At 31.1% G+C, this 14,886-nt stretch overlaps 1 protein-coding gene across 1 annotated transcript; it reads left to right on the forward strand.

Annotated features, from left to right (window-relative positions):
- Window positions 1–6,806: 6,806 nt before the first annotated feature.
- Window positions 6,807–7,250, forward strand: LOC109021478. The gene has a single exon (XM_019004114.2). The coding sequence runs from the start codon at window positions 6,807–6,809 to the stop codon at window positions 7,248–7,250; it is 444 nt and encodes a 147-aa protein (XP_018859659.2).
- Window positions 7,251–14,886: the final 7,636 nt, after the last annotated feature.

The following is a 14,886-nucleotide window of genomic DNA, read 5'->3' on the forward strand; positions in this document are numbered from 1 at the left end:
GTGAAGATAAATGAGCCTTTTGGCCCTCTTCAATAACCTTGAAATGATGTTGTGTATCACATATGTGGTGGTACAAATAGATATGTTTATAACAAGACCGCACTCCATTCCCCCACCCCACTTCTTCAAACTACTAGAGCTTATTGTTGCACTTCTCTATCATTTTTCTCACTAATTCACTTGCATTTAGTATTTTAGGCTTCTTTCTTGTATCATTTTTAACATCAATTGTCTCCAACCGCTAGCTCTTCAACTCTCCTTTGCTTTGTTGTTGGTTGTCCACTGATAAAAGAAAGAACCTTTGATTGCGTGCCCTTCTTGCAATTGTAAAACTTTTCTTTTTTTAATGTCAGAGAACCTCTCCAAGACAGAACCTTTGACTTACCACTGCAGAGTAAATTCCGATCTCGTCCACCGCACTCTCAAAAGTTTACCTATACAGAACTGGTTAAATCACTGGCAAGAAGTGTGGGCCCAAATGATTATTTGCACACATGATATGTTGAACTTTAGATCTTGAAAAGAGTGACACCCCAAGATCAAGACCTTCACTAATTGGGTCAACCCCTTGGGTTCAACTTTAAAACTTGCTAGATATTATACCAACTTTGCAATCCCACATGCCACCATGTATCTTCCTTGTCTTTAACTTTCTCTTTAATTTTTTTTTTTTTTTTCGAGTGTTCTAGGATGATTGCTGAGCTCCACGTCCATTCTTTTGTTTCTTGATTTCTTTTTTCTTTTTTAAATCCATCTCTTATTAGAAAAATATCTTCAATGCTGATTTTTGGGAGTCTCAAAAACATATTACTATAACTCTCAACGGAGAGGCTTTCCTATATTTTCCCCTAAACAAATTAATCGGTGCATAACGCAAAGATACATTTAAAGGCTTAGGATGAGGCCGAAATTGAGATGAGAATGCTGTTCGAGCAAAATGAGCTGCAAAAGAAGAAAATAGAGAGACCTTCAAGGCATATTATAATATTATTTTTTTTAAGATAATATTCGTCTCGATCAATAGTACTATGCGCATGAATTATCAACGAATTTACTTATAAAATATAATAAAATAAAAAACAAATTTATTTATCTAATTACATTATGCACGGATAACGGAATTTTAAGGAAGTCGCACTGAAATTTCTTTCTTTGGTGGGTCACAACAAGGCCGCTCCCCACGCTCACGCGAGTCAACTTCTGTCTTTTCTGCTGGGACAGACATTGCCATGTAATCTTACTAGGGTCAAGCGAGACTCCTTCAAGGCAAATCGTGAAATGGGATGAAATATAAAATTTTTATTTTATTATTATTTTTTTAAAATTTTTTATATAAAATATAACAAATAATTTAATTTTTTTAAAATTTTAAAAGAATAATAATATTATTAAAATATAATATTTTAAATACTAAAACAAAATATTAATATTTTCATTTTGTATAAATAAAATGAGATTAGATGAAATAAATGAGATGTAATAAAAATTAAAAATTGAATTAAATATTTTTTTATTTTAAAATTTGAAAGAATTGAATTATTTTTTATATTTTATTTAGAAGTTCGAAACAATTATAATAATTAAATGAGATGGGACAAAATAGATGAGATGAGAGGTCTAAATTAATAGAAAACTTTACTTAAATTTATAATCCAGAAAAAATGCGTTAATACGACCAATAGCCCTACTCTAAACGGTATCTTTTAACGTCTGTGTACAATACATTATCTACGTTATTGACATAATAAAATTTTTAAAAATTTACATTTTACAATTTTTTGATCGGACATGTAGAAGTGTAGAGGTGCGTCTTTGAAACTAATGTACAAATACATTTTTTATTAAGGAAATCAGACGTAATGCTATCACAATTAAAAAATTAGTTCAATTGAAGATATGGTAAATTAATATTGGTTATCGTTAAAAAAAATATTAAGGAATCAAGAAAAAGATGAATAAATTGTCAGAAAAATATTTTAGTCATGAATAAATTACACTAAAATAATCTAATAAATTGGTGTGACTTTATGTGATTTATCAGATTATAAAATTATTTTTATTATAAAATTAATATAATAAATTATATAAAATTATGTTAATTCAAGACGTTTACTTTTATATAATTTTTTTGTTACTATAACTGTTATTATTATACAGGGCTTTCTATAGATCAAATCCAACCTATTCCCTTTTATCAAGTCCATGAATAAGTTAAATATATATTTGCATAATTGTTTTTATATAAAAAACAACTATTATCATATTGTTGCGTGAAGTAGAGTGATTTGACCTGACAAATAATATTTCTATGTGAATGATTGGCTTGGTTTGGTTATCAGGATGGTATGTAATCTCATCTCATATTATTATTATAAATTTTTTAAATTTATATATAAAATATAATAAATAATTTAAATTTTAAAATTTTAAAATAAAAATTATATTACAATAATATTTTATTTAATTTTTATATTATTTTATCTGATCTCATATATATAATTAAATGAGACAATCAATAATTAATTTAATATGAGTTGAAATTACTTTAACAATTAAACATAGTTGAAAAGTATATATAAATAGTGCTAGGTAGCGGGGCCCCGCACCTTGCTGCCCCACCACCATTCCCCCCACCTTTCATTTCTCTCGTCTCGTACTTATATATTTTATTATATAAATATATATACTATACATATTTATAAATATTTATTATTTGTAGTTTTGTACTATATATAAATATGGTAATATGTATTAAGTATAATTTTTATTTAATATTTTGTATAAGTTGCAATGTAGTAGGGTGATCATTTTATAAAGAGTCGTGCTACACAGAAACCTCGTATTATGCAAATTACTTAAAAACATCTTTATAAGTGGTGTGCAGAGTGTGTACCTTATGTTTAGGATTTTTCTTTTATAAATTGTCAAAGTAATACAAAAGTCTCAAATTGCTTAAGTGTGAGACTTATATTGTAAATGAAATTTATAAAAAGGGTCACCCTATTACATTACAATTTATATAGAATATGTACTAATAAATTTAAAAACTATAAATTATAGTCATATTTATAAATTTAAATTTATAATTTAAGTCTAAAAATATGTTTTTGATTATTTTTAAATTTATAAATAATTTATAAATCTAATAAATATAATCTATTATTAAAGTAGGCAGATGAGAGAGTGAAAATCCCACCACCAGCGGGGCAAGGGGTTACCCCGCACCCCTAAATAGTGCTTGATCAGGATGGACTCACCTTGAATAATATATACACCTTTTACAAGAGGGTAGAATATATCTAGGCATGTCTACTTAGAACCTATGTTGACTTTTGAGAATTGGGAGCATACAGTGGATTATCTCAAAAATTAATTATTCTCATTTCCATTAAGATTGAATTATTTTATGAAAAAAAACACTCTGCTTTGTATTTTGTGTTCTATTATATCTTGAGATATTTTTTTTTTTAACATTTTATCATCTTGCTTAAAAGTCAACAATTCCAAATATTTTCCTCATTTATCAATTCAACATTTGAAAGGTTGATTTAGAGCAATGGATATGATGACTTTATGAACTACACAACATATATTTAATTGAGAAATAATACTTGCAGTTGTGAGTGTGCAAGTGCCGTACAGTCGCTTTGAAAAAAGTGAATAAATATGAGACTCACATGAAAAGAAATTAATTTTTTAATAATAGATCCCATTCTTTTTCAAAGCGACTACACGGCATTTGTGCATTCTAAGGAGGAGATACAAAATTTACTAAAGCCATGGGCCCTGTTTGGATGGAGAGAAAAGCTTGGATTCTTTAGAGCACTCTTATTGGATTAGACATCTTATCTCAAAATCCAAAAATTGCCTAATAGAGCATCAAAATATGTTAATGTGTATGAAGGCAACCATGTGACTATATGACTGTCCGAATGTGCATGGAGGCAACCATATGACCGTTTTGGGCTATGCTGAATAGCCTGAATGTGTTTGAAAGGTGCATGGAGGCAACTAGGTAATTTTGTTTGAAACGTACTGAATAAGATGATTTGGATCAAATGTAAATTAAAAAATATATATTAAATTAATTATATTTTATTATTATATAGAAAGTAGATGACTAATCTCATGAAAAGAATATATATTTTGGTTGGAATAGACAAAAGACAAAAGATATGATATTAGCCAAAATTTGACTTTACCATAGTCTATACTAAGGAGGGTCCTCTTTAAAAAGTTTAACGGTTTTGTTTTTAGGAAAAGTCTTTTTGTAAGTGAGTTTCATGTTAAACCGTACATTAATACTGATATATAAGATATTTATTTAATAAAACGATACGAATTGGATATGAAAATAATTTTTATGAGACCTGAAACTTTTGTTTCTCTAAAAATTTTTATTTTGTTTTTAATAAAAAAATTATGTCGATAAATTTAATTAAATATATCACATCAAATATACGTAATTAAAGGTGATAAAATATGAGATAGAATATTAAAATTAATTTGGGTAGAATTTTAGGACATGTGCGCAGGGCCCGCCCATCTCGCACCCCCATAGAATTAGTGGTGCTTGTCCCTGTCCTGAAGTGACTGAGGGATCCTAAAGTCTGATCAAAATTAATTAAAGAAAAAGCGAAACCTAACCACCTCTATTTCTAACTAATAGGAAGGGTACTCGTACGTTGTCCTAGCTAGCTAGCTCGCTCATTAACACACAATATTATTAAATCAAACAAATTTAAAGCTAAGCCTACTAAGAGCACTCTCATTGAAATAATTAAATTAAAATATATTTTTGATGAATGTAAGATAAATTTAACTTTTAACTATTCCATTTATATAAATTTTTACATTAAAATAGCTATTTTTTCATTATATGACAATAAAATAATATAAAATGAATTTAATTTTGACTATTCACATCAAATCTCCAAATTGAATTATCAATTTATTCATTATATAGTAATGAGTAATTAATAATTTTGAAAATTTTTTAATTTTTTTAATTATGAATTTATTTTATTTTATCATATTTTACTATTCATAATATTATATATTAATTTGTAATTGTATTCTAATTATATTTTTTTAATTGTCATTTAAAATGGAGAGAGAAATAATTAATATTAAAAGGAGAGAGAAAGAAATAATATAAAAATGATTTGATGAATGAATAGTGTGTTCCAAATTTAAAAATTAGTTTGGATATTACTGTAGCTATATTCTAAATATTTGGAATATAGCTAATTCAATGTGAACAATTTATTGACCTAATAGCTAAATTCTCATTGGATTTAACTTTTAGCTAATCCAATGAGAATGCTCTAAGAGCATTCGCAATCGTTCAACTGTAAATTTGGACTAAAATATGAGGTTTTGATTAAAATTAAAATTTTTGAAGAAGTTAATTTATATTGGATTAATTATTTTAAAATTAAAATAATAATATTATATTATATATTTTAATAATTTTTTATATTTTATAAATATATTCTATATATTAATTAATAATTTAATTTTTACTGTCTAAACAAATTATTTAACATAAATAATAAAGGAAGAAGAAATGAAGAGAAGATGAATACTTTTTAATAAAATATTCTTTTAGTTGGTGAATAATAATTTACTTAATATGACTTTGGTTTTCCAATTACAGTAATTTATAACTTGACTTGAAGTGATTTTGATAGTCTAATGCAACTAATTTTGAGAAAATTTAGTTAAAATTTAGACTTGACTGACATTTAGCTAATCTAATACCAGTGCTCTAAGAGGAGTACTTGCCCTTGACCATTACCACACATGACTTTATTCTTCTTTTAACATAATTAGATCCCATGATTTTACTCAAAAGTTGTTTTTTTTATTTAACATTTCTTAAGAATATACAACAAGACCAAAAGTTTTGAAGGCAAGAGTTAGTTCTCTCTTGACAATTAGGAATATATTATATCGTGGACATGATATTTCTCAATAAAAAAATACACACAAAGAAATTAAGGGAAATGTTACATTTTAGATTACTGTTTTTATTCTTATTTTACTATGATGAGGTGTTATTGTATTAGTTTTTTAATTTCATTTTGTAAATATAAAAAATGATTCATGAGGGATAGAAAGTACTATATTTATAAAGCATGATGGAAGTGAAATAAGAGTATGATATATAATATTATTTAGAATAGTAATATTATTCATCATCTCAATTTTTATCATCTTCTCATCATTTCATGATGTGATATTAGATTCACATACATCCATAAAAAGCTAAATAAATAAAAGGAATCTAAAACTTGTATGGCTGGTAGTTGTCTGGCCGGGTGGGTATCTGGTGGTAACTTATTGGTAACCACCTAACATCCTTACAACTTGTTTGGATGCCGAGAAAAAAAAAATCAGTAACTTGTTCGGCTGGCATGCCATTTTAAAAGGAAACTTAAAAAAAATAAAAAATAAAAAGGGAGATTCCGAGTTAAGCAGAAAGGAGGGCTTTGTTGTCAATTCGTCGATTCGATGTCTTATTGGTACTCCTGTAAATTCGTTGATATCATAAGGGTAAATGGCTAACACATCTCCTATAAATAGAGTGCCCCCTTTTGCTCCACTATTTCGTTTATTTTTGGGGTTCCATCTCTCTCTCTCGTCACTCTACTCTCTAGCTGTCTCCTTCTCTGCCTTATTTGTTTATTTTTCTATTTTTAATTCACCTGATAATTTTGAGGTGAGTTTACCCTTTTAGCCTTGTTTTGAACCTTGGTGCTGACGGGGCATGCACCCAAAACGACGCCATGAGTACCAAAACGATGCGACTTCCTCCGCGTCGCGTTTTGACGCCCAATATTGTCATTGATAAGAAACGCAAAGAGAGGGATGGACTCGGGTTGGGCGCCCTCGAACCCTCGTCGAAGCGGTCGACGTCGAAACCAGCCGGATGTGTCGATCCGATCCCGTCTAACCGACTTCTGGCCGGGTATCTTGCCCACGAGTTTCTCACCAGAGGTACGCTGCTCGGTCGACCGTGGGATCCGGCCCAAAAGGAGGCGATTCCGGTGTCGGGGAGAGGGAAGCAGAGGGATGACGGTGGAGCGGAGCCGAGAGGTGGAGCGGAGCGACGACGAGGACGACGACAGGTGGAAGATCACCAAAGGTACGTGGAATTAGCGAATTTACTAAAAACGGGTGGGGCCCACGTGCCGGGCATTGTGAACCCCACCCAGCTCGCTTGCTTCTTACAGTTACAGTTGTAGTTCATGCCCATTTGCTTCGTTTATTTTCTTCTTTTCAAGGCTTGTATTTTCTTTTATTATTATTAATATTATTATTGTAAATTTGTAATTGTATCTTTTGAATCTCTGTCCTCGCTTTGTTTTTTGTAGCCTTTAATATTGCACGCGTTCATATATACGAATCTGATATTTGCATCATCATGCATGCACACTCCATATGATCAGAATTTCCAATTTAATTTTAAGATGCATGCATGCGCGCATGTTCTACCAAATATATATTTTATAACGCTAACTATATATAGAGACGATGTTTTATGGGATGAGGTAGCAGCTAGGCCGGATAGCATGCATGCATTCATGGGTTGCTGCTATATACAAGAGTAAATTATTAATTAACATGCATTCATGAATCTTAGTCCCATATATAATACAGTATCGATATAATATTATCTCCACTGGTTTACCATTTCGTACGAGATTTTTTGAGCGGTTCCTCCCTCGCGATCTCATGCATATAATATGCATGCGGTTTTATCAGCACGCGGGTAATTAAATACTCGACAGATTCTGATGTCAAATCCCGGAATATATATTGCTCTGGCCATGGCATGCAGCTAGCCTTCTTAAATATATATAAGAAACATGTATATATATATATATAAATTATATATATATGCAGTATGCTGGATATTAAATATTTTATTCTATTTAAATTAAGAGAAATGATACTTGTAGTATAAGTCTATAAGCGTTGCACAATCATTTTAAAAAAATTAAATAAATATGAGACTCATATAAAAAAAAAAATTTCTTAATAATAAATTTAATTCTTTTTTAAAATAACTGCACGGTACTTCATTCTAACCATGCCTACATTTTGTTTATGCATATTTCAGAAAGGAGCTAGGCAATTAGTCTTGCGTACGTATGATATATATTCTTCTTTTCACAAAAGTATATTGTACCATTCATGTTAAGATAATGACGATATGCACCTAGCTTGCGTGTCCGGTGAGTATGAATAGAAAGGGTGTCGACATGGTGTACGTGCGACGTTGTATAATATTAATGAAGTTTATGATCAACGTGCATGAAAAGAGTTGAACACGACTTTAGAAAGCATATATATATATATATATATTTATATATACGTACTGGTAGAGATCATGTGGTCACCGATCGAGTACGTAGTACCATTCTTGATAATTGACATGCATGAATATTGATCGACAGTACTCAACAGCTAGCTCCTTAATTTTCACGTGAATATTAGTGTACGTACGTACGTGTGAATAATGAAGCTAGAATACATATACATAAACGTACGTACATGAAAAGTGTCGAACACGATTTTGGAAAGTATATACGGCCGACTCATGATCATACATATTATACGTGATATAGAGAGAGAGATCACGTGATCGATGACTGTTCTTGATATTTCTCAGAAATCGATCGTGAACAGTGTACGTACGTACGTATAGATCATGTGTATATAGCAGTAGTAGTACTAGTGTACGTACGTACATACTGTATGTATGTAGGAAAAATGTATCATATATTATCCATGCATTAATTGCGAGAATTAATGGGTGTTTGGAAAACTACATCGCGAGGATCTTATGGGTAACATGGTCTCGTATATTTTCACAGATAAAATAAAATGAATTTAGATAAAAGTTAAAAATTAAATAAAATATTATTAGAATATATTTTTTAATATTATTCTTGTTTTAAAATTTAAAAAAGTTAAACTGTTTATTTTATTTTATGTAAAAATTAAAAAAAATTATAATAATTAAATAAGATAACATAAAAAATTTTGTAAAAATGAACGAGACGAAGAAGAGCGCGACCTCTTCTTTATGTTAGTTAATCAAGGGAAAAAGAAGAAGAAATTAGCAGAAAAACGAACCGGCCGGCCCATTTCTTGCTAACTAAAGAAAATACAGAAATGAAAACCCAACTAAGCACATATATATTATAATACGTACCCAAGTGTATGTATAGTCTGTATAATGTTTTAAAAGTAGTGATCAAAATATTCAATCCTAACTTCAAGGCTAAAGATTCTTATTATCTACTTGAATAAATTAACAAACATCTAGAAAGGCAGTGAACCATCTGTTTTTTTTAAAGAAGATATAGTGGTCCAGATGCGCGCGGGCAGCAATATGATCTTCTGCTGATCAAGTAGTCCTACTACTGGTTCTGAGCATTGATTCATCAGATTTCGACATGTGATTTGCATGAAATACATGCTAAACCAAAAGAAAAAGAAAACGAAGGAGGGCCATGAATTATTTAGCGGCCAGAGTCATTGAATGGTTGTGAATGAAGTTGTTCGATCGGTGATTTTGAACTTAGGGTACCACATGCATATATGCGTGCATGCATGCGTGCATGCCACATCGCTACCAAACCAATCAAGCAGCTTTCACCTAACAATCTTTATTTAGAAACTGTATATAAACTAACTCTGTAAAAAAATTAAGCTAGCTATAGATTTTCTATATATATATATATATAGATGGTCCTACATTAATGTGCTAGGTTAGGCGCCTAGTACTGTGGGGGTGCTACATGAGTATTCACTGAGTCACTGTACGTGTCTGTCTTTTTGGGTATAACGGATTTTCTTTTCTTTATAAAATTCTAATAATTATTATCTGGCTTTCTATGTTCTCATGGAAAATAATAAAAGTTATGAATATATGGACATGATGATGATGATAAGGAGGAGCGCCTAGTTCAGTCGAAGCATGCAGCAGCCAGCTGAAATCAATCTCCTAAATTTGAAAGCAAGCCTCAAGTAATAAGAGAGAGCAACAAATATTTTTAGAATTAAGATCATATATATTGATCCGTCTTAAAAATCCCTCGTCATCATCTCACTAGCTGGCTGCATGCACTAGCTATAGCTAGCTACCTCGATCGAGCGAGCTTGGACGCTCAATTAATTTGCCATTCATATTTGGTATGATCTCGGATTAAAAGCCAACCGGCCTTGTGCCAGTATATGATGTCGACATTCTTTGGAATTGGACCCATCAGAATTATCACCTCCTTAATTTGGAACCACCCATCAGAATTATCACCTCCTTAATACCAGTACGATAATAGTCATTACACTAAAAAGAAAAAAAAATATTTAAAATAGATTATTTACGATAAAAACAATTATTTATGATAAAAATAATTATTTTTACTGAAAATAATTAGTAACAAATAAGCAGTTTTCTTATAGTACTGACGAAGTTATTTGAATTTTTTTATGTATTTTTTTTATCATCTTAAATATTAAAAAAAAATCATAATATTAAAAAATATTTATTTAATTATTAAATTAAAAAAAAAAAAGACTATTGGAGCACGAGATCCAAAACATTTTCCTAATATATATGGTATTGTTATGAACCATATGATGGCTAGGACCACACAATGCTAACGGTAACAGCGCATACATACACATGGCCACGTTTAAGGCACTCTAACATCAAAATAAAGGAATCATTGCATATATTGAAGAGAATATCTTTCCACCGGTCCGTCTGCTATCCTTCTAATAATAGCCATTCAATAAATGTTTGCCACATAGACTCTTCTATTTCATATCTAATGTGCCTACCTATAGCTGATAATGTTGTGCAAAAAGCTCCCTCGTCTCTACTGTGAAATGACAATCCAATCTCTCTCTCATTCAATTGTTTTTCCTCAACTTCGTTTTTATCGCAAAATGGAACAACCACCAACCCCAATGGCCTTCTCTCAAAGCTCCTCCTCCTCCTCACCCACACAGGATAAAGACGTAGCTAGCCAGAAGAGAAAGCTGCCTACCCCACAAGAACTCTAATCCCACTATGAGTCCCAAGGGCTCGACTCCCAATAAGCCTTTACCAAGGTCATAGAGGACTTCTAGCACGCTCTCTACATGGTCATCTTCTCCTTGAGTGAGTGAATATTTTTTTGTTACTGTGCTTTGCTTCAGTCTGTTTATTAGGCTTTCATTAAAAAAAATAAAAAAGAGCTTGAAATGGTAGAAAATGGAAAGTGTTGTGATTCATGGCAGTGGTCCTATTTCTTGGGATTGCTTTCACTCGCATAAGGATAACAATGGGTGGAGGAGAGTTAGCTAAGAATGCTCATGGGTGACGGAGCTTTGTGGGTTTTGTTGTGCTTAGGCAGCTTTTGTGCTGGAATGCTCTGCACTGACAAGTATTTTTTTCTCAAATGGGTTTTGGTTTGGTGGGCAATGGAGCTCATGGGCAACGAAGCTTTGTGGGGGAGAAAAAGCTTCGTGGGTGTGACGAAGCTTGGTGGTGCGATGACATTCAGTTGTGGAGGCGACGAACCTAGTTTGGTGCAATGGTGGTCTGGATTTGGTGCAACGACAGACTGGCTTGAAGAAGAAGATGAAGTTCTATGCTTTGACTTCTCACATTGGTAGGAATTAATTTTTCTTGATGTAATCAGATGATATCAATTTTATTGTATATAGTTTAAAACTTCTTACCTATCATATTTTGATTGAGGGTTGTTAAATGCTCATCACCAACCCAACGAGTCAGAAGCCGAACTCTATATTGAATTTCCAAATGAGAATAACTTCAAACAGGTATATCCGTAGTTTAGAGAACAACGGCAACCAACGAATGTGGGCCACGTAAAGGATGTATCTCTAAGTTGGTGGGGTGCGCTATAGAGGAAAAACAAATTATCAGGGGTCACATGTGAATGATGAGACCGAACCCCCCCTCTCTCTCTCCCCTTCCATCTCCTTCACGAACCCTAACCCCTCTCTCTCTGATTTGCAGAACCGAAACACGATTTGAAGACTAAGTCGATTTTCTCAGGATTTGAGAATCGAAACACGATTTTTTTTTGGACTACGTCGAAACATGATCACTTAATCCCTCTCTCTCTCTCTCTCTCTCTCTCTCCCCCTCTCCATCCTCGATTTTCTTAGGATTTGATTATATTTATAAGTTGTCTGAATATTCTTTTAAGATCCATTATAAGTGAAAACACAGTGAGATACTCTTTGGAAAGCCTTGAGATCTATATAACCCACCATCAATTCAATTTACTTCAAAATTTGAAAACTCAAATATGTTTTAGACAATTGCTAGGGAAAATGATCAACTTGCAGTTCTATCAAGAGCTGTTGTTCTGGGGAATGAAAAACTTTGGTTGCAAGGTTTTTTTTCACTGCAAGCGATACTTGTATTATTAACTTCCATCTACACCGATCAAAAAAATGAAAACTATAAGTTTCTACGACAATGCAGAAACAATGCTTAAATTTATATAAGATTGTGTAGTTGATTAAAATTTTTGCTTCAAATTTTATTGTATATGAAAGATTATATCTTGGATTCCATGGGGTGCAACTTCAGATGCCGGTATGCAACCCTGCTAGGTACAACCGACTGTGCAACCGGTTGACACAATCTCGTTTTTTATTCGTATATCGGTAATCTCCTTCCCATAATCTTTTATATTTAAAAAAAAAAAAGTCAATTGGCATTGTCCATTCATCTGCAATTTGCAATCTCCGAGAAAAGCCGCCTTACGATTCTAGTAAACTTGCAGAGAATCGATTTTTGAATCATTGTTAGAGTGAAATTCGGGAAGAAGCATTTCGTTCTTTCCATCTTTAATTTTTCGTTGTTAGAGTGAAACTCGGAGCATTTCATCCAAGAAGAAAAACACTATTACTAGTTATCATTTTTTTATTTAAAAAAAAAAAGGAAGGGAAAATACTTACAATCATTTCTGGCAATGAGTCCAAATTTTGGGAAAAAATCTTTGATAAAATCTACAGCTGCACTACCCACCAAGATAAGAACAAGAAGATATTTGTGTGGGGGAGAGAGAAAGATATTTGTGTAGTACCTGCTTCAGCTAGCAAGAAGCTACACTAAGTGACCTGGAGAGATGGAGGAGGAGAGGCACCTTTGAGTTGTGATCAAACGAGAAGAAAGGTTGGTGCATTCTTTGCGCAGCTAATTAATTATTAGTTGGATTTTTTATATTATTTGTAGATCCAACAGATGAACTTGCAGATTTGGATTCGAAGATAAACCTTATGGAACTTCCATCATTGTAATAGAAGAACTCGATCGGTTTCTGAAGGAGAATTCAACTGCTGCGAGCTTGACCGGGGTATTGAATTTACGAGATATTAAACTCGCACTGCACCGAAGAGAGACTAAAACTGTGAAATCGAGAGGAAGAAAGAGAGAGGAAGAATATGGTAAGAAAAAATTGACAGTGATAAATTGAGAGAACGAAATGAAGAGAGATGTAAAAAAAAAAAAAATTTTATTATCCGGTTTTGCGGGAGTTTCTCAGCCAATTGCAAATAGAATTTTTCCTTCTATAAAGGAGATAAGCATTTCTACGGTATGACCAGTTTTAGTCTAGTCTCATATACTCAGCTGACGTGTCATTCTATTAATGGTTTTCGATAAAATCCCGTCATAAGATTCACCTGTCTAAAGCAGTTATGTTTCCAAATTTATGTCAATAATTTTTGGACCCTTCTAGAGTCACCGTAGGGGGCTCCCGCTAGTGTACTCGAAGTGTTTTTTTTTTTTTTTTCATTTTTAACATACATTTTTTTAATATTTTTAAATATTTTAAAAAAATTAAAAAAAAATCCCATCACTATTAAAAAACATTTTTTAATAAAAAAATAAAAGAAAATAAAAAAAATAAAAAAAAAATCCCAACGGGAGCTCCCATCGGAAAAACTAGTATTATCCATAATTTTTCTCACACAACTAACTCGTACGTACGTATTTAATCACCATCAATTACATCTTTTTAGATCTCCAGCGCCATTAATGGCCTTTGGAAGTAAAACACGCATACGTATACATTTCTTTTTAAGAAAATGATTAACCCACAATATTTTATACAATACAATAATATGTTAAATTAAAAATATTTTTATAAAATTATATTACTTTTATAAAATATTTTATAAAAAGATTCTTTATTTAACACATTATTATATAATATATTGTACAAAATGTTATAAATATATCATTACTCTTCTTTTTATATATACAATAAGTAAATAATTTCAAATCTAGATATTTTATTAGAATAATCGAATTATATGCCGTTAGGTCATCAATCTCTTGATATATATATATATATATAAATAAAGGGTATGTGTATATAAAATATATACACATAGTATATATAAAATACTATGTGTATAATTTAAAAGATAAATCTTAATATAATTTACTTTAAAAGATAAATCTTAATATATAAAATATATCCCATAGCATTATTGAGCATTTAATATATATAACATGAGAAATTTATTCAGACAACTCTCTTTCTTCATAGGGTGGCTCTATAGCCACTGCTGTGAGTTTTTGCTAGGGGCTCTTATTAATGTATTTTGGATTTTTTTTTTTTACTTTTTTCACATGTATTTTTTTAATATTTTTTAATATTTTTAAAAAGAATAAAAAATTTATATAATTAAAAAATATTTATTTAATCATTAAGTAAAAATTAAATTAAAAAGTCACAGCAATAGCTCCCAATGGGAAGAGCAGCATTTTCCTTATTCATAAACCCTAAGGGGATGTTTGATTATAATTTTCATCTCATCTCATCTCATTTCTTTTCC

Source organism: Juglans regia, chromosome 10, assembly GCF_001411555.2.
Source record: "Juglans regia cultivar Chandler chromosome 10, Walnut 2.0, whole genome shotgun sequence".
In the NCBI taxonomy this organism is placed as follows: domain Eukaryota; kingdom Viridiplantae; phylum Streptophyta; class Magnoliopsida; order Fagales; family Juglandaceae; genus Juglans; species Juglans regia.

Coding starts and splice junctions, on each gene's coding strand:
- LOC109021478 (XM_019004114.2), top strand. CDS start 6,807: ATGCGACTTCCTCCGCGTCGCGTTTTGACGCCCAATATTGTCATTGAT.